The 25692-nt window shown below is 44.6% G+C and overlaps 1 protein-coding gene and 2 non-coding genes across 3 annotated transcripts in view; 1 reads left to right on the forward strand and 2 right to left on the reverse strand.

Annotated features, from left to right (window-relative positions):
- Nucleotides 1-25692, reverse strand: part of CTC1 (CST telomere replication complex component 1) — a 126379-nt gene that overhangs the window by 77042 nt on the left and 23645 nt on the right. The window contains exons 3-8 of the mRNA XM_040346774.1: nt 12901-13153; nt 11629-11834; nt 8601-8742; nt 7747-8037; nt 7001-7129; nt 1539-1765 (exon numbers count right to left, since the gene is read on the reverse strand). Coding sequence (XP_040202708.1) covers nt 1539-1765; nt 7001-7129; nt 7747-8037; nt 8601-8742; nt 11629-11834; nt 12901-13153 — 1248 coding nt within the window. The remainder of the gene's footprint in view (nt 1-1538; nt 1766-7000; nt 7130-7746; nt 8038-8600; nt 8743-11628; nt 11835-12900; nt 13154-25692) is intronic.
- Nucleotides 14627-14698, forward strand: TRNAP-UGG. Its single transcript has one exon. It is a non-coding gene; the product is annotated as a tRNA-Pro (tRNA).
- TRNAP-UGG lies at nt 19877-19948 on the reverse strand. Its single transcript has one exon. It is a non-coding gene; the product is annotated as a tRNA-Pro (tRNA).

Consider the following 25692-nt stretch of genomic DNA (forward strand, 5'->3'; position numbering starts at 1 on the left):
AGAGGGATGGCAAGTTTTTTGAATCTGTAATTTTTTTGTAATTTTTTTTTTCTTACTGTCGCCAGTACAGCATCATATTATGATTGGTGTGGTGGCATGACCAGTGTGGTGGTGATCAGGGATACCAACTGGTGACAATATGTAAAAAACAAAAACAAAAAAAACAACTTTTAATTAAAATGTTATTTTCTTTTTTACAATTCTTTTTACATGCGCTCAGAGTAGTTAAAACACTAAAGGTTTGTTTTTTATTAGATCAATTGATTGCTGTAAGCTAGAGCATTTAAATATCACTTACCTCGTTTTTCTTTTTGACCTCCAAAATACAGTAATCCAGGTTTGAAAATGCCATTTCCTGTCTCTCCTCTTCTTGCTTTCCACCAGCATCTGAGCCGTTTTGCATGGTGGAAAGCAGAATGTGCTCACCCCCTCCCTATGACTACAGCCCTGCGTGAAGATGCTCTCCTATCCCTCACAGGCATGGAGGCTAAGCCTAATGGGAACTGTAGTTCCCATTAGGCCGTGATGTAGCAAGAATGAATGCGCACCGCAAACCAGGAAGTCAGTGAGAATAATGATTCAGGAGTGACGGAGGTGAATAAAACACCTCGATTTCAACAGGTATCAAACTAGTTATAATGCAAAACTTTACTTTTTACTTTATCAGCTACTGTCAGACTTTAATTTAAGAGGAAAATATTTTTGTCTTTACACCCCCTTTAAGTGTTTTTTTTTTGTGGTTTGTTTTTTACACGTTGATTGCTTGTAAGAGCCGGTTCACACAGGGGCGGCACGACTTGCCGAGCGACTCGGCAAGGCGATCTGCACACGACTTCAGAGGCGACTTGCAAAATGACTCCTGTATTGAAGTCAATGCAAGTCGCCCTGAAGTCGTACGGGAACCCTTTTCCATGTCGGAGAGACTTGAGTCGCTCCTATTAGAACCGTGTCATTGTACGGAACGGAGCGCGACTTGTCAGGCGGCTAAGTCGCCTGACGAGTCGCCCCTGTGTGAACCGGGTCTTACAGTGATGATCACTGTAACAGTAATTGTTTGAACTGTCATGAATGGCTTTCATTCATGACTCATGGTATACTATTGTGATGCTGTGTTTGGCTCAGGTACCATGTGATCACTGGTGACCAATCACAGATCACACACACAGTAGTAAACAATGATGTCATGAATGGATTCCATTCACAGCTGTTTACTATGCGTTATGTGATCACACAGCGACCACTCACAGCAGCCTGATAGCGAGCACTGCAAAGCACTGTGTTCGCAGGACACAGCAGTCGCAGATCACAATGCTGCGTGCCCCAGGGGGCATGCCAGTGCGCGATAATGGGCAACATACGGGTATGCCGCGATGCCTGCTCAAGCCACCGGCCAGCAGTAAAATTACTGTTGGTCGGTTGGCAAGTGGTTAAAGAATAAGAAAAGGTACTTCCAGGTACCACAAGGTGCTACCAGGTTAGGTTCCCTTTAAAATAACCTATAGACATAACTTCCCCCACCCATCTGTCCCACCACTTACTTCTCCTGCAGCTTGTTTATGACATCACAAACCCACAGGTACTCTGGAAGTCCCAGTCGGTAGTGGAATAGGAGGTGGAGGTAGAGATTCCCAGAACCAGAATACACAGAACAAGGAGCGCTTAGACGAGAGAACTCAAAGACTTGGACTCTGCTTCTTAGACAGGTGGAGAGGACGATGGTAGGGAAGAGGGGACTCGGAGACTGCTGGAGGTGAACGTTGCATACCTGAGACAGATAGGAGGGACAAACAGACAGGTAAATATTGCTGATATATTAGTGATAGCCAATGCATTCCCCCCTTACTTCGAACGGGTCATTTTCAACTGTAGTCCAGCAGGAGAGAACTCAGTCAGGGGTGAGAACACTACTTGGGACTTCAGTGCACAAAAGGCAGCATTGGCGGACCAGACATACAGCTTAATTAAAATGTAAGATACTGAGGTATCTTCTATGATTGGCATGGCAATATTACTCCAGCAGAGAGATGATGGCACAGGACAACATAAAATCTTTAAAATGGGACACAGTTTATCCACAGATAAATACACAAAGTAAAATATAACCCAATGCCCAACTATAAAGTGGTTCTAAAGCCTTAAAGTAAATGTAAACCTGAAAAAAAAAAAAAATAGCAGCTGTCTCCCTCCACACTGGGCAGATTGAAAGTAGTGGGAGCCATTCCATCTGTGACGAGGAAGTGGGGGGCGGTGCCAAGTTGCCCGGTCTGTGTCCAAAGACGCAGACAGGGTGGCTCAGGAGCGAGCCCGCACGAGTGCCCCCATGAAAAGCAACTTTACATGGGGGCATGCGCCTGAAAAGGATGGGCTTGGAGCACTGGTGGGAGTCCCCAGGAAAGGAGGACCAGGGCTGCTCTGTGCAAGACCATTGCTTAGAGCAGGTAAAGTATAACATGTTTGGTTTTTAACCACTTCATTACTGGGCACTTAAACCCCCTTCGTGCCCAGACCAATTTTCAGCTTTTAGAGCTGACGCATTTTGAATGACAATTGCTCGGTCATACAACACTGTATCCAAATTATATTTTTATAATTTTTTCCCCACAAATAGAGCTTTCTTTTGGTGGTATTTGATCATCTCTGTGATTTTTGTTTTTTGTGCTATAAACAAAAAAAGACTTTTTGTTAGAATAATATCCCAATTTTCAATTTTTTAAATATTTTTCCCCCTAGGTTTAGGCCGATACGTATTCTTCTACGTATTTTTGTTAAAAAAAATTGCAATAAGCGTATTATGATTGGTTTGCGCAAAAGTTATAGCGCCTACAAAATAGGGGATAGATTTATGATTTATTTTTTACTAGTAATGGCGGCGATCTGCGATTTTTTTTGTCAGGCCTGCGATATTGCGACGGACATATCGGACACTTTTAACACAATTTTGGGACCATTTACATTTATACAGTGATCAGTGCTATAAAAAATGCACTAATTACTGTATAAATGTGACTGGCAGTGAAGGGGTTAACACTAGGGGGTGAGGAAGGGGTTAAATGTATTCCCTGGGTGTGTTCTAACTGTGTGGGGGGAGGGGACTGACTGGGGGAGGTGACCGATGCTGTGTCCCTATGTACAAGGGACACGGCATTGGTCTCCTCTCCTCTGACAGGACGTGGAGCTCTGTGTTTACACGTCCCTGCTGTCACCGCCGATCGCGGGGACCTGGCGGACATCGCGGCCACCAGGCACACGCATTGGCTTTTCAGCGATGCGCCAGGCACAGTGTTTACCCGCTGCGCGCCCCCAGCGGTGCGCGCGGGTAATGCACATAAAAGGACGTCCAGGGACGTCCACCCGGCACTTGAGAGCCGTGCTGTGGACGTCTTTCGTCTATAGCGCGGCTCTCAAGTGGTTCAATTCAGGGATCTCCAAACATTTTACGCAAAGGGCCTGGTTTACTGTCCTTTAGACTTTAAGGGAGCCAGACTGTGGCCAGTGGGGTTAGAAAATGCCCCAGTGTCAATGGGAGTACACAATGACCCTGGCTTTGTGGTCAATGGAAGTAAAGAACATTACATGGCACCTGTGGTCAGGAGGAGGAGCAATAGTTCCCCATCATCGGTGTCAGTGGGAGGAATAGTGCCCCATCATCGGTGTCAGTGGGAGGAATAGTGCCCCATCATTGGTGTCAGTGGGAGGAAAAGTGTCCCATCATTGGTGTCAGCGGGAGGAATAGTGGCCCATCATTGGTGTCAGTGGGAGGAATAGTGTCCCATCATTGGTGTCAGTGGGAGGAAAAGTGTCCCATCATTGGTGTCATCGGGAGGAATAGTGTCCCATCATTGGTGTCAGCGGGAGGAATAGTGTCCCATCATTGGTGTCAGTGGGAGGAATAGTGTCCCATCATTGGTGTCAGTGGGAGGAATAGTGTCTTATCATTGGTGTCAGTGGGAGGGATAGTGTCCCATCATTGATGTCAGTGGGAGGAATAGTGTCCCATCATTGGTGTCAGTGGGAGGAATAGTGTCCAATTGTTTGTGTGGAAACAATAGTATCCCATTGTCAGTTGGAGGAATAGGGCCTCAGTGTTGGTATCTGTGGAAGAAATGGTGCTCCATCATTGTTATCAGCTTGAGAAACAGTGCCTTGTATTAGTAGAAGGAATATTGTCCCAAGGGCTGGATTAAGGGCCGAATCTGTCTCACGGGCCACAGTTTGGAGACCAATGGTTTAGAGTGGTTGTAAAGGCACAAGGTTTTTTACCTTCATGCATTCTATACATGACAATAATAAAACATTCTGTGTGCAGCAGCATCCCCCCCCCCTCCATACTTACCTGAGCCCCCTCAATTCATCGATGTTCACGAGAGCATAGGCTCTCTGGGGACTCACACTCCAGACTGGCTTTTGTGTACTATCAGTGCACTTGTAGTGCAAAGTGGATTTTCCTTTAGTAAATAACCCCCACTGTGTGTAATAAAGGTATTCGGTACTGTGTGTGATAAATAAGCATTAAGCTCTGCTTGTGAGGGTTGGCAAAACGTGTAACAGAGAAGCATAAGGCAATGTGTATAATATAAGAGGTATATAGCATTGTCCCTATCAGAGAGGCATAAGGCACCACATCTAATACAGAGGCATGAGGCACTGTGTGTAACAGAGGAAAGAGATTGTGTGTGTGATTTGAGAACATAATTGTGAGACAGAATATATGCTTATGATCTGCATCTACAAAATATTTTAGATGTGGTGGAGTTGGCTGTCAGGATCCTTGTCTGTGCACCAGAGTATGGTTTGGAATGATTGGGCAAGGACATTAGAGAACTTCCATTGTGTGGGGGAACATTTCACCCTGAACACACCATCCCCACCATGACACATGTTGGTGGAAGCATCATGTTGTGGGGAAGTTTTTCTTCGACAGGGAAGCTGGTCAGAGTTGATGGGAAGATGGATGAAGACAAATACAGGGCAATTTTATAAGAAAACCTGTTAGGCCTCGTACAGACGACCAGACATGTCCGATGAAAACGGTCCGCGGACAGTTTTCATCGGACATGTCCGCTGGGATCATTTGGTCTGATGTGTGTACACACCATCAGACCAAATTCCCCGCCGACAGAATACGCGGTGACGTGGCGGCGGCGACGATGACGCCGCGACGTGCGCGCACCAGGAAGTTCAATGCTTCCACGCATGCGTCGAATCACTTCGACACATGCGTGGGATTTCGGGCCAGCGGACATGTCCGATGAGTCGTACTGACCATCGGACATGTCCGACGGACAGGCTTCCAGCGGACAAGTTTTTTAGCATGCTAAGAAACTTTTGTCCGCTGGAAACCTGTCCGCTAGGCCGGGAAACTGTCCGGTCGGCCCTACACACGACCGAACATGTGCGCGGAAACTGGTCCGACGGACCAGTTTCAGCGGACATGTTCGGTCATGTGTACAAGGCCTTAGAGTCTGCAAAAGATTTAAGTCTAGGGCTGGGATTCACCTTCCACAATGTGAATGATTTAGATCAGGGGTCTCCAAACTTTCTAAACAAAGGGACAGTTTACTGTCTTTCAGGCTTTAGGGGGCCAAACTCTAGAAAATTTCCTGGAGTCACTGCAAGTAAATAGTGTCCCCTCTTTGGTATCAGTGGGAGGAATAGTGTCCCATCATTGGGGTCAGTAGAAAGAATAGTGTCCCATCATTGTTGTCAGTAGAAAGAATAGTGACCCATCATTGGTGTCAGTAGAAAGAATAGTGACCCATCATTGGTGTCAGTAGAAAGAATAGTGTCCTATCATTGGTGTCAGTAGAAAGAATAGTGACCGATCATTGGTGTCAGTAGAAAGAATAGTGTCCCATCATTGGTGTCAGTAGAAAGACTAGTGACCCATCATTGGTGTCCGTAGAAAGAATAGTGGACCCATCATTGGTGTCAGTGGGAAGAAAAGTGCTCCGTTGTCAGTGTCAATGGCAGAAACTATGCCCCACTGTTGCCGACAGTGGGGGGGAATAATGGTCCAAGGGCCGGATAAAGGCAAGCAAAGGGCCGCATCTGGCCCCCGGGCCACAGTTTGGAGACTACCGATTTAGATCAATGGAATGATTTAGATCAAAGCATATTAATGTGTTAGAATGGTCCAATCAAAGTCCAGACTTAAATCCAATTGAGAATCTGTTGCAAGACTTGAAAATTTTTGTTCACAGACGCTCTCCATCCACAGAGCTTAAAATATTTTGCAAAGAAGAATGTGCAAAAATGTCCCTCTCTAGATGTGCAAAGCTGGTAGAGACACCCCCAAAAATACTTGCAGCTGTAATTGCAGACAAAGGAAGCTCTACAAAGTATTGACTCCGGGGGGCTGAATACAAATGTACACCACACTTTTCACATATTTATTTGTAAAAAAAAAAAAAAAAAAATGAAAACCATTTATCTTTTTCCATCCACTTCACAATTATGTGTCACTTTGCGTTGATCTACGATCTATCACATAAAATGCCGCGTACAGACGGTCGTTTTTTGTGATGAAAAAAAACTATGTTTTAAAAAACGTCATTTAAAATGATTGTGTGTGGGCAAAACGTTGTTTTATGTCTTCAAAAAAACGACAAAAAAAAAAATTCAAACATGCTTAAATTTTTTGTGTCGTTTTTCAAAACGTCGTTTTTTGTTTCACAGAAATTGACCGTGTGTAGCAAAAAACGACGTTTAAAACGTAACCTCGCTTTGCTAGAGCATTGTGAAAAAACGATAGTGTGTAGGCAACGTCGTTTTTGAAAATGAAGTTTCAAAAACGTTGTTTTATTTCATGATTTAAAACGTCGTTTTTTTTCATCACAAAAAACGACCATCTGTACGCGGCAAAATACCAAAAAATACATTTACATTTTTGGTTGTAACATGACAAAATGTGGAAAATTTCAAGGGGTATGAATACTTTTTTCAAGGCAGTGTATTTCAGCCCCCTCTCCCATGTCAGTAGGCCTCTTTTACATAACCTTACCTCAACCCTCGCCCCCTCTCTGAGTCCTCTTCCTCCATTATGAAGCTGTGTGTAAGCAGTGCAAAGTACCACCACTCCATCCAGCTCATATAGACCGGCATTGGCATCCCGGACACGTGTCACAACACCCTGAGGATAAAGAACAAAATATTATATTGTGAGGTGTATAAATCAATGAGTGTCAGTGATGTCACCGGTCTCTAGTGATTGGATGGGCTGTGTTCTAATGAATATGACGTTTTGGCGATGTCACTGGTCTCTAGTGATTGGACGGGCTGTGCTCTCATAAATAGAAATTGTTGGTGATGTCACTGGTCTCTAGTGATTGGACGGGCTGTGCTCTCATAAATAGAAATTGTTGGTGATGTCACTGGTGTCTAGTGATTGGACGGGCTGTGCTCTCATGAATATAAAAGTGTTGGTGATGTCACTGGTGTCTAGTGATTGGACGGGCTGTGCTCTCATAAATATAAAGTGTTGGTGATGTCACTGGTGTCTAGTGATTGGACGGGCTGTGCTCTCATAAATATAAAGTGTTGGTGATGTCACAGGTGTCTAGTGATTGGACGGGCTGTGCTCTCATAAATATAAAGTGTTGGTGATGTTACTGGTCTCTAGTGACTGGACGGGCTAAGTCACCATGAGTATTATTCTAATTGTTCTATTGTCACCATGAAAAAATGAACATATCGCTTTAACAGATAAGACAGACACAGTAAAAGAGGTTAGGATTTGAATTTGCTCACCTTGTAGGTTAGGGTCTTTGACATCTTTTGTTGTTTTTCCCTAATTTTTTCCTGTGGGTTAAAATGTTGCTCCTGCCCTCCACTTGAGGGATCTGTAAGCTCTTCTGAATTTTCTTTTGTAAGGCTAGAGGAACATGCCGGAGAAAGTGCAGGACGGGGGATAAGACATGAAGAGGAGGTAATGGCAAAAATCTGCTGCACAGACCCACGGAGAGAGGATACTGAGAGTGATGTCACTTCATATGTATTACCGATGTGTAGAGCGTGATACCAACACAACTTTTGAGGTACCTGCAAAGACAGGAACAGAAAGGAGAAGGGTAATACAGACAGAAGAGAGCTATGAGTCTGTCCTCCTCCTGCAGGGTGATACAGACAGAAGGAAGCTATGAGTCTGTCCTCCTCCTGCAGGGGGATACAGACAAAAGGGGGGGCTATGAGTCTGTCCTCCTCCTGCAGGGTGATACAGACAGAAGGGAGCTATGAGTCTGTCCTCCTCCTGCAGGGTGATACAGACAGAAGGGAGCTAGGAGTCTGTCCTCCTCCTGCAGGGGGATACAGACAGAAGGGAGCTAGGAGTCTGTCCTTCTCCTGCAGGGTGATACAGTCAGAAGGGTGCTATGAGTCTGTCCTCCTGCAGGGTGATACAGACAGAAGGGAGCTATGAGTCTGTCCTCCTCCTGCAGGGTGATACAGACAGAAGGGGGCTATGAGTCTGTCCTCCTCCTGCAGGGTGATACAGACAGAAGAGAGCTATGAGTCTGTCCTCCTCCTGCAGGATGACACAGAAACAAGAGAGTGATTTCATGCATGTTTCTGATCCATTACACATTGAAGAACACACAAATACACACCTTCACTATGACTGGAACAGACTTTGTTGTATCTCTATCCTGAAGAAAGAAAAAGAAGAAGGTTTTGTCCCGGATATTGATGAGTGATGTGATCGATACCAGCTGACCAGTCACTGAAACTCGAAACCCTCGAGGGTGGGACCTTGGAAAAGAAGAAGAGGTGCAGACAGTTATTGCGTGAAATCACTGCTAATATGAAAAAGAACAATATATAATCAGGAAAGGAGGATGGGAAGGACAGCAAAAGAAGACAAGGAAAATGGGGAGGATTAAAGAAAATGACGACAAGGAAGATGGGGAGGATAGAAGAAAAACGACGACAAGGAAGATGGGGAGGATAGAAGAAAAACGACGACAAGGAAGATGGGGAGGATAGAAGAAAAACGACGACAAGGAAGATGGGGAGGATAGAAGAAAAACGACGACAAGGAAGATGGGGAGGATAGAAGAAAATGACGACAAGGAAGATGGGTTGGATAGAAGGAGACGACAAGGAAGATGGGTTGGATAGAAGGAGACGACAAGGAAGATGGGGAGGATAGAAGAAAATGACGACAAGGAAGATGGGGAAGATAGAAGAAAACGACGACAAGGAAGATGGGGAAGATAGAAGAAAACGACAACAAGGAAGATGGGGAGGATAGAAGAAGACGACGACGAGGACAAGGAAGATGGGGAGGATAGAAGAAGACAAGGAAGTTGGGGAGGATAGAAGAAGACAAGGAAGATGGGGAGGATAGAAGAAGACGACAAGGAAGATGGGGAAGATAGAAGAAAACGACGAAAAGGAAGATGGGGAAGATAGAAGAAAACGACAACAAGGACAAGGAAGATGGGGAGGATAGAAGAAGACAAGGAAGTTGGGGGGGATAGAAGAAGACAAGGAAGATGGGGAGGATAGAAGAAGACAACAAGGAAGATGGGGAGGATAGAAGAAGACAAGGAAGATGGGGAGAATAGAAGAAGACGACAAGGAAGATGGGGAGGATAGAAGAAAAACGACGACAAGGAAGATGGGGAAGATAGAAGAAAAATGACAAGGAAGATGGGGAGGATAGATGAAAATGACGACAAGGAAGATGGGGAGGATAGAAGAAGACGACAAGGAAGATGGGGAGGATAGAAGAAGACGACGAGAACAAGGAAGATGGGGAGGATAGAAGAAGACAAGGAAGTTGGGGAGGATAGAAGAAAAACGACGACAAGGAAGATGGGGAGGATAGAAGAAAAACGACGACAAGGAAGATGGGGAGGATAGAAGAAAAACGACGACAAGGAAGATGGGGAGGATAGAAGAAAATGACGACAAGGAAGATGGGTTGGATAGAAGGAGACGACAAGGAAGATGGGTTGGATAGAAGGAGACGACAAGGAAGATGGGGAGGATAGAAGAAAATGACGACAAGGAAGATGGGGAAGATAGAAGAAAACGACGACAAGGAAGATGGGGAAGATAGAAGAAAACGACAACAAGGAAGATGGGGAGGATAGAAGAAGACGACGACGAGGACAAGGAAGATGGGGGAGGATAGAAGAAGACAAGGAAGTTGGGGAGGATAGAAGAAGACAAGGAAGATGGGGAGGATAGAAGAAGACGACAAGGAAGATGGGGAAGATAGAAGAAAACGACGAAAAGGAAGATGGGGAAGATAGAAGAAAACGACAACAAGGACAAGGAAGATGGGGAGGATAGAAGAAGACAAGGAAGTTGGGGGGGATAGAAGAAGACAAGGAAGATGGGGAGGATAGAAGAAGACAACAAGGAAGATGGGGAGGATAGAAGAAGACAAGGAAGATGGGGAGAATAGAAGAAGACGACAAGGAAGATGGGGAGGATAGAAGAAAAACGACGACAAGGAAGATGGGGAAGATAGAAGAAAAATGACAAGGAAGATGGGGAGGATAGATGAAAATGACGACAAGGAAGATGGGGAGGATAGAAGAAGACGACAAGGAAGATGGGGAGGATAGAAGAAGACGACGAGAACAAGGAAGATGGGGAGGATAGAAGAAGACAAGGAAGTTGGGGAGGATAGAAGAAGACAAGGAAGATGGGGAGGATAGAAGAAAACGACAAGGAAGATGGGAGGATAGAAGAAGACGACAAGGAAGATGGGGAGGATAGAAGAAGACGACGAGGACAAGGAAGATGGGGAGGATAGAAGAACACAAGGAAGTTGGGGAGGATAGAAGAAGACAAGGAAGATGGGGAGGATGGGGAGGATAGAAGAAGATTGACAAGGAAGATGGGGAGGATAGAAAAAGACCACAACGACGAGGACAAGGAAGATGGGGAGGATAGAAGAAGACAAGGAAGTTGGGGAGGATAGAAGAAGACAAGGAAGATGGGGAGGATAGAAGAAGACAAGGAGGTTGGGGAGGATAGAAGAAGACAAGGAACATGGGGAGAATATAAGAAGACGACAAGGAAGAGGGGGATGATAGAAGAAGACGATGACGACAAGGAAGATAGGGATGATATAGAAGAAGACGACAAGGAAGATGGGGAGGATAGAAGAAGACGACGACAAGGAAGATGGGGAGGATAGAAGAAGACGACGACAAGGAAGATGGAGAAGATAGAAGAAGACGACGACAAGGAAGATGGGGAGGATAGAAGAAGACAACAAGGATGAGGGGGAGGATAGAAGAAGACGACGACAGGGATGAGGGGGAGGATAGAAGACAAGGATGAGGGGGAGGATAGAAGAAGATAAGGCGGATGGGGAGATTTAAAGTAAACAATGAGGATGAGGGGAACAAAAGAAGACAAGGAGAATGAGAATAGAATCAGAGAAGAAAGAAACAGATGTTGGAATAAGAGGAAGGATGGGAATGACACAATCAAAGGAGGAGGATGGAGGGACCAGAATCAGTAACATGGCAGAATAATAATGCGAAAGGCAGAATTAAAGATGAAGGCTAGCTGGGTAGACTCAAAGAGAGAGGAAAAAAGGCAGGGGTAGCTGAACTAATAGGAAACTGACAGAAAAAAAAAAAAAAAAGGGAGGAGAAAATCTCCATTAACCTGCTACACAAAAGCTGTGAGGCTTTGTCAGAATTAAGAGCTGTGGCATTGGCCTGGTCCGGCACTTCTGGTCTCACCACTTGGGTAGAGACTGAGATAGGAGAAGACAGGACCTCCACGTAGCCTCCTCCATGTTGGATGGGAATATAGGACCAGCAAGGGAAGAGGACTAGTGACCCCAATAGGTTTAAATCAAACTTGGACACCTGGAGAAAAAAAAAAAAAAAATACTGTGCTATAAATCCACAGGTCCCCATCCAAATTAATGTAACAGTCTGTATATATTAAGAGTAATAAAGACACAAAATCACAACTGATATAATATTGTGAAACAAGCACCATTGATAATGCAGATTTAAATTTAAACCCAGGCAGCAGAAGTTGTTAGCAGTGCAGTCAGGCTTGCAGTAGACTGGATGGAAAAGCAATAGGCACGCACCTTCACTTTGCTCCACAGCCTGTCAGTGAGGAGAGCCAAGCCTCCACTTAGACCTTACATAGGGTTGATGGCCCTCCCCCTGTCCCAGGTAGCTGGATCATCACAGCCAAATTACAGGGTATTCTGTTCAGTCGACAGGGGAGCAAAGGCTAAGTGAGTATAGGCTGCTGCAGGGACTGACATTAAAGTGTAACTATGGGCAAAAATAAAAAACTGACATATTATATATGATGCAGTGTGTCAGTAGCATTAAAACAGATTTTTTTTCCTCGAACATGGGCTATTCTGTTGGACAGGGACCTGAAAGGGTGACCATACAACAGACAGGGACCTGAAAGGGTCACCACACAACTGGCAGGGGCCTGAAAGGGTCACCACACAACTGGCAGGGACCTAAAAGCATGACCATACAACAGACAGGGACCTAAAAAGGTCACCATACCACTGGTAGGGACCTGAAAGGGTGACCATACAACAGACAGGTACCTGAAAGGGTCACCACACAACTAGCAGGGACCTGAAAGGGTCACCATACCACTGGTAGGGACCTGAAAGGGTCACCATACAACAGACAGGTACCTGAAAGGGTCACCACACAACTAGCAGGGACCTGAAAGGGTCACCATACCACTGGCAGGGACCTGAAAGGGTCACCATACCACTGGCAGGGACCTGAAAGGGTCACCATACCACTGGCAGGACCCTGACAGTTACCCTCTATTATCTAATTTTCCAAGAAAGAGCTAAAGGTTTTCTGCTGTGGGGTCATAATATATAGCCAGTGTTTTGAGGAGCCCCAAAGGGCCCTTTCATTGACTCCATATACAACTTACCTCACAAGGTATACATCCAGTGGAGTCCCTGACATACAAGTTTCCATCATGCACTGGGCTGTCTCCTGTCCGGTAGTTTGATATGTACCCCACCAGGAGGAGGCGAGCTCTGGAGAGGACCACTGGAGGTTGGCTTACTTTTGTCTGCTGCAAACCCTGGTGTCTCCATTGCTGAAAGTGTTCGGTGTCCCAGCCCAGGGCAGACACACATGGAGATTTCTGCAGGGAGAGGAGCTGGGAGATTGTTGTGAAACTGCAATAGAAAAAGAAAATCCCATATGTCACTTCTTGGCTTTGTCCATAGTTCATATTTTAGCTATATAGGCAGTAGAGTTGCACCGATACTCTTTTATTACAGGAGAGTACAAGTACCGATACTTTCAGTCAAGTACTCGCCGATAGCGAGTCCTTTGCGGTACGAATTAAACCCATAAAAAATGTGATTCCTGTTCAAATTGCATGCATTTCCCCACCACCACTCCTGTGTGAATCCAGGCTGAAGAACCTATGACAAGTTTGGGATCACACAGGAGTGTTGTGTGAAACTGCTTGCAATTCGGACAAGAATTGCATCGCATTCCTGTTCAAATTGCATGCGATTCCTTGCAGTGCGATATGAGCCCATTTATTTTGTATGGGCTCAAATCGCACCGCAAAGGTATTGGTTTTGGAACATTTTTACTAGTACTCGTGAAACTACTTGGTATTGCCACTGATACCCGTATCATTATCGGTGCAACCCTAATATGCAGTGAATATTGTCAGTGGGTCAGTAGACCAACATCCTTGCATTTTGAGAAGGAGCAGTAAAGAAAAACACATTGAAAAATAAAAAAAAAATCACAAAAACTGAGCCTGTGTATGGAGCAAATATGGCTGCACCCATGAACACAAAATAATCCCAAATCACCCAAAGCTGAAGCAGATCTCTTATACATGTACATTTGTAGTTGCAATATACCACAGTGTCACAGGTAGGGTTGCCACCTCATCCCTTTAAAAAGGAACACATCTGAATTACACAGGTTCTGTGGCTGATTAAGGTGGTAATTAAACTCACTTGGTGCCTTATCTGCATTAAATTAGCCTCAGAACCTGTGTAATTCAGATGTGTTCCTTTTTAAAGGGATGAGGTGGCAACCCTAGACAGGGCACCGTGGGCATTCAAAGGAGATAGATTAGTGGAAGCAGTTTACTTTCAGACTATCTCTCTCTAGTTGAAAGTCCATAAGAGCTGTCTCAATAGGCTGGCTGAGAGGGGGAAACAGAGGGTGACAGCTGGGGTGCATAGGTCTCTAGCATCCATACTACAAAGAGATTTGTTCACCCAATGACTTATCCCGAAGGGCAGCAGTGAAAACACAGCACTGAGACTAACGGAGCTAAACAAGTCGAGGGAGCCTTCATAGTGCCTTGTACTGTGCAATGTAGGATGAAAATGGCTACAACATTCATATTACAGTCCTCGCCTCTTAGTAAAGCAGTTCCATCTGCTCTGAGAATATGCTGAGCTATACATATCAGGTTACAGTCACTGTGGTGCGAACTTTGCTATTGCAGAAGGCGAGTATGCAGCAAATGTGAACACGTTTTATTGTATTCTGTGTGGAGAACCTTTGCATCCTGCGGGACCTGATGAGTGCAAGCATATTCCACATACATACATAGCATACTTTTAGGACACATATCCCTCACCTAAAGGCTTCTCATACAATGTATATCAGCTGGCTCGTTGGTCTAGGGGTATGATTCTCGCTTTGGGTGCGAGAGGTCCCGGGTTCAAATCCCGGACGAGCCCTACTTTTACTTTGGTTCCTTCACACCCAGCCCACAGTAATTTCGACCAACACCTTCTAGTTAAAAAGCGTTGTTCCACCCATGCCTTTAAAAATTACAAAAATTAGCAGCTACACATACTGTAGCTGCTGACTTTAAACATTAGGACACTTACCTGTCCAGGAGTCCAGCGATGTCGGCACCGCAACCAATGTTTCCGCGGCTAGTCGGGCGCTGCCGCCGCCATTGTGGGTAAGGGAACCCCAGGGCTGTGGAGTCGGTAGATAAATGTTCCGACTCCTCAGTTTTATGTACTTCCGACTCCGACTCCTCTGTATTAATATGCAAATGTATTTTATACATTCCTTGAGGGAAAGAAACGCAACCTACCACAGGACTACTGGCTGGGAAGCCAACAGTCTACTGTATTGCACAGTTTAAGCAAAAGACAAACACAATGAAAACAATCAAGATAGTAGCAGCAGGCATAAACATCAGGAACAGGATCTTTACCAGTTCAAAAATACAAACCACATTATGTGGTTGTTTTAGAACAAAAACAAAGCTTATCTATAATGAACCAAAAACAAAATCTGTAAAACCTAGAAATGGTTTATATTAATCTTGAAATGTAGTTCTAGGCTTAGCAAATGCAAATCAATTCAATGTAGAGTTCTAAGGAAGAGAATTGCCTCTGCCAGGTCCTCTTTCATAGAGGCTCTTAAGTCAGACTTTATTATTTTTAGGGCTGAAAATAATCTTTCGACACTGACTTGGGTGGGTGGCATTGCAGTAACTATTCTGGCCACATCACTAACGATCTCTGGATAAACAAGGATGGCTTCTTCAACAGTAAGTTTTGATGAGCGATCATACTTTTCAACTTCTTTTAGTGCTTTATAAAACTCCTGTTGGAATTTTTTTATTTGGACACTTACTGGTTCTCTAACGCTTATGCGACGTCTCTTTCCTTTAGCAACTTCCATTTTGTCTAAGAAGGAATCAAAGTCAAACACAACACTATGGAAAGTATAAGTATTGCAGCTCCTAATTGTGCGTTGCGTGCCATATAGTGAAGCACATGAAAAGCGCGCTTCTTCACGGTCACTTAACGTGTTCGTTTTGCGGTTACGTGAGGCACTGCATGCATTGGTCTTTATTCTTACAGTAGAGAAGTCATTAATTATAACTTTTTGTGAATTAGGGCATTTAAACTTGCTTTTTTTTTTTATTCCAATTCCAATCTAAATTTAGTAGGAGTCGGAGTCGGAGTCGGTGCATTGTTTGCCGACTCCGACTCCAGGTACCCAAAATTTCCCCCAACTCCGACTCCTCGACTCCGACTCCACAGCCCTGGGGAACCCGGTAGTGTAGCCTTTTGGCTACACTACCGGTGAAGATGCTGGATGTGGAGGTCCTGGGCTGGTGTGCTTACACGTGGTCTGCGGTTGTAAGGCCTGTTGGATGTACTGCCGAATTCTCTAAAACGCCTTTGGAGACGGCTTATGGTGGAGAAATGAACATTTAATTCATGGGCAACAGCTCTGGTGGACAATTGCACGCTCCCTCAAAACTTGGGCTATCTGTGGCATTGTGCTGTGTGATAAAACTGCACATTTTAGAGTGGCCTTTTATTTTGGCCAGCCTAAGGCACACCTGTGCAATAATCATGCTGTCTAAGGGCCAGATCCTCAAAAGGGATACGCCGGCGTATCTACTGATACGCCGTCGTATCCCTGTTTCTATCTTTGGAACTGATCCACAGAATCAATTTCCAAGAGATAGACAGAAGATCCGGCATGTGTAAGGGACTTACACTGCCGGATCTTAGGATGCAGTACCGCATCCGCCGCTGGGGGCATTTTGCGTCGAAATGCTGCTTCGGGTATGCAAATTAGCACTTACGGAGATCCACGAAGCTTTTATGCTTCGTTTTTTCTCCGTAAGTATTAAGTTGCATGTGTAAAATTAGGGCTGCTTTTACAAAGTGTAAACTGTTTACACCTTGTAAAAGTAGACCCTTCTGTCCAGCGACGCGTTTTTTTGTTTTTTTTTTATTTTTTTTTCTTCCGCCGTATCTTTTTTTTTTCCCGACGCAACTTTATTGACCCGACGCGATCCACAAAGCTCGGCGTAACGTAATTTCGCGCTATGCACGTTGGGAAAATTATGTCACGAGCATGCGCAGTACGGCCAGCGCGGGAGCGCGCCTAATTTAAATGGGAATCGCCCCCATTTGAAGAGGAACGCCTTGCGCCGGCGGAATTTAAGTTACACAGCCGAAAATTTCTAGGTAAGTGCTTTGTGGATCGGGCACTTGGGTAGAAATTTTAAGGCAGTGTAACTTAAATGGGAAATTTTACGTTACGCCGGCTCTCTGTGGATCTGGCCCTAAGTGTCTAATCAGCATCTGGATATGCCACACCTGTGAGGTGGATGGATTATCTCGGCAAAGGAGAAGTGCTCACTAACACCAATTTAGCCCTGGTTCACATTAGGGCGCCTTGACTTGTCAAATTGGCGGCAATGGCACCGCCCTAATCGGTGCGAGGCTGCATTTGTGCCGCTGCACCGTTTTTGTACTACTTTTTTGTGATTTCGCGGTGTGATTTCCACTGACATCTGTGCAGAAACCCACACAGATGTCAGTGAAATTGCCGCCAAAATCGGAACTGACAAACGGGAGTGAAATCGTGCAAGTTCAGCTGAACTCGCATGGCTTCATTCCCGCAGTTCATTGTGAACCTGGGCTAAGACAGATTTGTGAATAATATTTGAGAGAAATAGGCCTTTTGTGTTCATGGAAAAAGTCGTAGATCTTTGCGTTCAGCTCATGATAAATAGGGGCAAACACAAAAGTGTTGCGTTTATAATTTTGCTCAGTGTAATATACATATATTAGGGCTGCGGAAATTAACGATTAATTCCTTGATTAATCATTAATTTCTTTGATCGATCAAAATATTTTTGATCGAGTATGAGATCCACGGATTGAGCTCTGTGGTCTCGCCCATAGGAAAGGCTGCGGCTTTGGCCTAGCCGCGGCCATCTTGGTGCAACCAGCGATGGCCTATTAGCGGCGTGCTGACATCGTCTGCTGCTGGGGAGATGTGGACATTACAGGGGGGGGGGGGGGGGGGGGGGGAAAGATGTGGACATTACAGGGGGGGGGGGGGGGTGTGGACATTACTGGGGGAGATGTGTGGACATTACTGGAGGGAGATGTGCGGACATTACTGGAGGGAGATGTGCGGACATTACTGGAGGGAGATGTGCGGACATTACTGGAGGAAGATGTGCGGACATTACTGGAGGAAGATGTGCGGACATTACTGGAGGGAGATGTGCGGACATTACTGGGGGAGATGTGCGGACATTACTGGGGGAGATGTGCGGACATTACTGGGGGAGATGTGCGGACATTACTGGGGGGAGATGTGCGGACATTACTGGGGGAGATGTGTGGACATTACTGGGGGAGATGTGCGGACATTATGGGGGAGATGTGCGGACATTATGGGGGAGATGTGCGGACATTACTGGGGGAGATGTGCGGACATTACTGGGGGAGATGTGCGGACATTACTGGGGGAGATGTGCGGACATTACTGGGGGAGATGTGCGGACATTACGGGGGGAGATGTGCGGACATTACTGGGGGGAGATGTGTGGACATTACTGGGGGAGATGTGCGGACATTATGGGGGAGATGTGCGGACATTACTGGGGGAGATGTGCGGACATTACTGGGGGAGATGTGCGGACATTACTGGGGGAGATGTGCGGACATTACTGGGGGAGATGTGCGGACATTACTGGGGGAGATGTGCGGACATTACTGGGGGAGATGTGCGGACATTACTGGGGGAGATGTGCGGACATTACTGGGGGAGATGTGCGGACATTACTGGGGGAGATGTGCGGACATTACTGGGGGAGATGTGCGGACATTACGGGGGAGATGTGCGGACATTACTGGGGGAGATGTGCGGACATTACTGGGGGAGATGTGCGGACATTACTGGGGGGAGATGTGCGGACATTACTGGGGGGAGATGTGCGGACATTATGGGGGAGATGTGCGGACGGACCCCGGGCTCCCTGTGGCCTCACCCGGCCCACAGTGCCACTGGCCGGCATCAATACCTTGATGCCCCCATGGGATCCTATGTGGTCCCCCGCCTCCCAGGGTCCATTACCATGGTCACCCCTCAGTGGAGGTCAGACGCGGCTCCACCGAGAAATCGTAACCAGGGTTCTCTTTATTGGGGCCCCCTACATGCTACACTTCTTGTACACAAGTAGGTCCAACCGTCTACTTACGCGCCCCCCTGTCGCCATCTGGTACCCCATGTGGTGGCAGCCACCCTCCCCGCCTCCTGTGTGTGGGGGGATTTTAGACCTTCTTCTGATGAAGCGGCAGAAGCCGCGAAACTAGTTAAGATGTTTGATATGACTTTCAACCCTCTGTTCCTCTCCCCCTCCTGGGGACTACTACATTGGTGTTATGTTGGTCGTTTTGTTTTTTAATTCTGTATTCCCCTACTGTATCTTTTTTTGATACTGCATTTAATAAAATGTTTTTTATTTACTTACCTGTTCTTTTCTTACATTCCATACCTACGCTACTAGTACCGTGATAGTCCAACCTTGGCCCCAATCTTCTCCTATTTGGTTCTTTGGTTCGGGGACCTTAGAACCAAAATTTATATATGCATACTAGGAAATGTAGTTCTTACATGAACGAGCGCCGCAAACCAGGAAGTGAATGAGAGAACAGAAACTAGAACGCCGGAGGTGATATAGATGAAGGAATTTAATAGGTATTTACTTGTTTAACAGAATCATTACACTATTCTGTCTGTCTACCTTGCAGACATTAATTTTAGGCAAAAATGTTTTCCTTTACAACTCCTTTAATCAATTAAATATTTTTTTATCAAACACGAAAATTTTAATCAGTAACAGCCCTAATATATTATATATATAGTCAAGTTACTAAACACTCCAGAGACCGACACAAAGCTGTGACCAGAGCAGAAGGAGAGCTCAAGGAAGGTAGGTACCCCAATGGATGGGTTGGGGGGGGGGGGGGACTACCTCCCAAACCGGTCACTCAATGGGCACTTTACAGATTTGAGTAGACAGAATACTACTAAACACATTTATATTGTGAAAAGATATGAAAGCAAAAAAAGTAGGGCTCGTCCGGGATTTGAACCCGGGACCTCTCGCACCCAAAGCGAGAATCATACCCCTAGACCAACGAGCCAGCTGGTCTTATAAGTAATAGGTGAGCCAGTTAGACAGGAAATAGCATTCCTGCAGCACTATATGTAGTTCATAACTGATGGCCTTTCCAAACACGCCTTGTGTATACACCCCTCCCATCATAGTATTAGTCTAGTTACATTTTACAACTTGCAATGTGATCCCCACAGCCTGTTGATGTAAAAAAAAGCTTCATCTGTGTGTCAGTATGTTTATACTGAAATATTAAAAATAGTATTGTATTTATGGAAATATGCAAATCCTTGATTTGGGAGATTTACAACTTCCTACAATATCAATAAGACATTATTTTATCCGTGCTAGTTTGAAGACAAGTAACACAAATGAAAATTGCTTAAAATAAATTATATATATATATATATATATATATATATATATATATATATATATATACACACACACACATACATACATACATACACATACACACACACACACACTGACAAATTTGCTTGGAATCTAGGAGCCAGCTAAAAAAGTTAGGAGCCAGAAAACGCACCCCGTCCCGACGAGCTTGCACGCAGAAGCGAACACATACGTAAGCAGCGCTCGCATATGTAAACGGTGTTCAAACCACACGTGAGGTATCGCCGCGATTGGTAGAGCGAGAGCAATAATTCTAGCCCTAGACCTCCTCTGTAACTCAAAACATGCAACCTGTAGATTTTTTTAAACGTCGCCTATGAAGATTTTAAAGGGTAAAAGTTTGTCGGCATTCCAAGAGCGGACGCAATTTTGAAGCGTGACATGTTGGGTATGAATTTACTCGGCGTAACATTATCTTTTATAATGTAAAAAAAATGGGGATAACTGTACTGTTCTCTTATTTTTTTATTTAAAAAAGTGTAATTTTTTTCCTAAAAAAGTGTAATTTTTTCCTAAAAAAGTGTAATTTTTTCCTAAAAAAGTGTAATTTTTTCCTAAAAAAGTGTAATTTTTTCCTAAAAAAGTGTAATTTTTTCCTAAAAAAGAGCGCTGCGCAAATACGGCGTGACAGAAAGTATTGCAACGATCGCCATTTTATTCTCGAGGGTGTTAGGATAAAAATATATATAATGTTTGGGGGTTCTAATTAGAGGGAAGAAGATGGCAGTGAAAATAGTGAAAAATGACATTAGAATTGCTGTTTAACTTGTAATGCTTAACTTTTAATACCAACGGCCACCACCAGATGGCGCCAGCACACACAAGGAAGAGCTGGGGACTCAATTACCGGACATCACGGGTCCCCCGAGATCGAGCGGCAGGGGGAGGTGGGGGCCTAGTCCTCCGCGATCCTGGGGAAAAGGTGCTCCGCCGCCGCCTCACCTAAAATATCCTGCCCGCAGCGATCCTGGGAAAAGGCCCCAAGTGGCAGATGCGGCTCTCGGCCCTTTCCCTGGATCGCGGCGAGCTGCGGGCAGGATGTTGTAGGCGAGGCCGCGGCTTCGGCCTAGTCCGTGGAGCGCCAGTCCTATAGAACAACATTTTATTTCTTTTTTTTGCCCACCTTCCAAGCCAAGTCGCCAGGACGCTATTTCTAGTCGCCATGGCGACCTGGATTTGTTGAGCCCTGTATATATATATATATATATATATATATATATATATATATATATATATATATATATATATATATATATATATATATATATATATATATATATATATATATATATATATATATTTATTTATTAACTAAAGACACAGCTAAAATTATCAGGTATAATTCGTGATAAAACAAATAAATGATATATTTCTACAATCAGAGATAAATTGTGATTAACTACTTAAGCCCCGGACCAAAATGCAGCTAAAAGACCAGGCCAGGTTTTGCGATTCAGCACTGCGTCGATTTAACAGACAATTGCGCGGTCGTGCGACGTGGCTCCCAAACAAAATTGCCGTCCTTTTTTCCCCACAAATAGAGCTTTCTTTTGGTGGTATTTGATCACCTCTGCGGTTTTTATTTTTTGCGCTATAAACAAAAATAGAGCGACAGTTGTGAAAAAAATTCAATATTTTTTACTTTTTTCTATAATAAATATCCCTCAAAAATATATAAAAAAACGTTTTTTTCCCTCAGTTTAGGCCGATACGTATTCTTCTACATATTTTTGGTAAAAAAAAAAAAAAAAATTGCAATAAGCGTTTATCGGTTGGTTTGCGCAAAATTGAAAGCGTTTACAAAATAGGGGATAGTTTTATAGCATTTTTATAAAAAAAAATTTTTTACTACTAATGGCGGCGATAAGCGTTTTTTTTCGTGACTGCGACATTATTGCCGACACTTCGGACAATTTTGACACATTTTTGGGAACATTGTCATTTTCACGACAAAAAATGCATTTAAATTGCATTGTTTATTGTGAAAATGACAGTTGCAGTTTGGGAGTTAACCACAGGGGGCGCTGAAGGAGTTATGTTTCACCTAGTGTGTGTGTTTACAACTGTAGGGGGGTGTGGCTGTAGGTCTGACGTCATCGATTGTGTCTCCCTATAAAAGGGATGACACATTCGATGACGCCGCCACAGTGAAGCACGGGGAAGCCGTGTTTACATACGGCTCTCCCCGTTCTTCAGCTCCAGGGAACGATCGCGAGGGGGTGGCTAGAAACGAATAGCCGCCCCCTCATCCCGAATCGCTCCTAGACAATTTCCGACCGCCGCATGTACCGGGGGGGTCCCGATCGGACCCCCGACCCACGTCTAGGCAGGGACGTAAGGGTACGCCCATCTGCCTGTAAATGCCATTCTGTGGACGTATATGTAAATGCGGCGGTCGTTAAGTGGTTAATATTCAGATAATATTCACATACATTTCTATGCAAGCTCTATATTACAAGATATATTCACAGTTCTTATGCTTAAAGGGTCACTAAAGGAAAAAAAATGTTTTGCTGAAATGACTGTTTATTGGGTATAGAGACATAAAAGTTAACTGATTCCTTTTAAAAATGATTAAAAATTTAATTTAATCTATCATTTAATGTGCCTCTACTTTCACTTTCGGTTTTAAAGGACATACATGAAGTTCCGGATGAGAGGTGACGGAAGATTTACAAAACAAAAACAAACAAATCCAGGGCAGTGTTTTGTTTTTAAAATGAATCTGATTGGTTCTGAGGAGTTTTATACACACAGTAATGACAGCTTAGACCACCGTGAAAATCTCCCAGTATGATGGTTATAAGGAAACAGGCAACCAGGAAGTGTGGAGATCACAGCAGAATTACAGCTACTTCAAAGCAAAAACGAACAATAAGGACATGAAACCAGTACTGCAGTAAGGTAAAGGAAGCTATTTAGCTAAAAAAAAAAAATTCCTTTAGTGACCCTTTAAGGCTGGATTCACACTTGTGCAGTGCAAATTCCAGCTCTGTTATCTCTGCAAAGAGATAAGAGAGCTGTTCAGCAGATCATCTTCAGTTTTACCTGTGAATTTGGAGACCTGGGAGAGGGGAGGGGGGAGAAGTGTATTGAGGAGAATGAGAGAAATCCTGATGAGAAATTAACACATCTGAGAATCAGATGCGTGCCCATAGAAGATAATTTGCCTGAATTCGCACCTGAGCTGCACTGCAATGCCTAGAAAGCGCACACTTTTTGGGCAATGCGAAGTCCGAATGCATCGCACATATGTGAACCAGCCTCATTAAAATCAAAGTATTTTATAATGTTATGCGAATTGGATGCGGTTTAAGCCCCACTCAATTCGCATAGGTGTGAACCCGGCCTAAATGATACTTGTACATTTTAAACCTGGTAACTTGTGATCTATTTTATGCGCTACACTTTTTATGTTTGTTTTGTATTCCACCATTGTCTATTGGTAGTGTGAGCTGCTTACTATTGATAACGCGGAATTTTCTGTTTCCATTATTGTAAAAGTAGGAGAGGGGAGATTCTCTGAAATGCATCATTTATAAATTCACCCCAAGCCATTATACACTGCTCAAAAAAATTAAAGGAACACTTTGAAAACATATTAGAACTCAACAGGCAAAAATCTCATGCTGGATATCTATACTGATATGGACTGGGTAATGTGTTAGGAATGAAAGGATGGCACATCATTTGATGGAAATGAAAATTATCCACCTACAAAGGGCTGAATTCAAAGACACCCCAAAAATCAAAGTGAAAAAACTATGCAGCAAGCTAGTCCATTTTGCTGAAATTTCATTGCAACAACTCAAAATGGTCCTTAGTAGTTTGTATGGTCCCCTGAGTGCTTGTATGCATGCCCGACAACATCAGGGCATGCTCCTAATAAGACGACTGATGGTGTCCTGGGGTATTTCCTCCCAGGTGCAACCTGGCGGTCCCAGAGGTGTTCTTTTGGATTTAGGTCAGATGAGCATGAGGGCCATTCAATCGTATCAATTTCTTCATTCTCCAGGAAGTGGCTGCATGCTCTCGCCACATGAGGCCGGGCATTGTCGTGCACCAGGAGGAACCCAGGACCCACTGCACCAGGGTAGGGTCCGACAATGGGTCCAAGGATTTCATCCCGATACCTAATGGCAGTCAGGGTGCCATTGTGTAGCCTGTACAGATCTGTGCGTCCCTCCATGGATATGTCTCCCCAGACCATCACCGACCCACCACCAAACCGGTCATGCTGAACGATGTTACAGGCAGCACAAAGTTCTTCGCGCCTTCTCCATACCCTTTCACGTCTGTCAAATATGCTCAGGGTGAACCTGCTCTCATCTGTGAAAAGCATGGGGCACCAGTGGTTCAGAGACATTCACACCAGTGGCCTGCTGGAGGTCATTTTGTAGGGCTCTGGCAGTGCTCATCCTGTTCCTCCTTACACAAAGGAGCAGATACCAGTCCTGATGATGGGTTAAGGACCTTCTACGGCTCTGTCCAGCTCTCCTAGAGAAACTGCCTGTCTCCTGGAATCTCCTCCATGCTCTTGAGACTGTGCTGGGAGACACGACAAACCTTTTGGCAATGACACGTATTGATGTGCCATCCTGGAGGAGTTGAACTGACTGTGCAACCTCTATAGGGTCCAAGTATCGCCCCGTGCTACCAGTAGTGACACTGACCCTAGCCAAATGCAAAACTAGTGAAAAACAGTCAGAAAAGACGAGTAGGGGAAAAAAATGTCAGACACCTCCACCTGAAAAAACATTCCTGTTTTGGAGGTCGTCTCATTGTTGCCCATCTAGTGCACCTGTTGTTAATTTGAATTAAACAGAAAAGCAGCTGAAACTGATTAACAACCCCCTCTGTATACACCCCTCCCCCTCTGCTACTTAACTGACCAGATCAATATCCCAGGAGTTCTGATTCAAAAGTGTTCCTTTAATTTTTTTTTAAGCAGTGTATGTTATCAATTGTACCCTTGCATGTTATGATTAATTATGAACTACATTCTCTGTTTAGGTGTCCTTTCCTCTCAGTGAAAATGCTGCAATGTGCTCTCCCATTGCAGTGCCCTGTGCTGGCAGTGTTGAGTAGTGCGACTGTCACTTAGCACAGGTGTCCGCATACCGATTTTTACAGCGGAGGAAGGGAAGGGGTGTGTCTGATCAGCTCTTTTTGGCCTTGGGGGTAATGGTAAAACATGTTTCTCTTTCGTTCATGGACGGACACAGCTCCTTTATTCTTGACAGTAGGGTTTATATGCCGTCTATCAGGAGAGGACTAGGCAGACATGTTAAACAGTTAAAAACATGCAACAACAGCAAAGCTGAACAGTACCGCCCAGGGGGTGGTCCCTCTGACTAT

This window comes from Rana temporaria, chromosome 3 (assembly GCF_905171775.1).
Source record: "Rana temporaria chromosome 3, aRanTem1.1, whole genome shotgun sequence".
Classification (NCBI taxonomy): domain Eukaryota; kingdom Metazoa; phylum Chordata; class Amphibia; order Anura; family Ranidae; genus Rana; species Rana temporaria.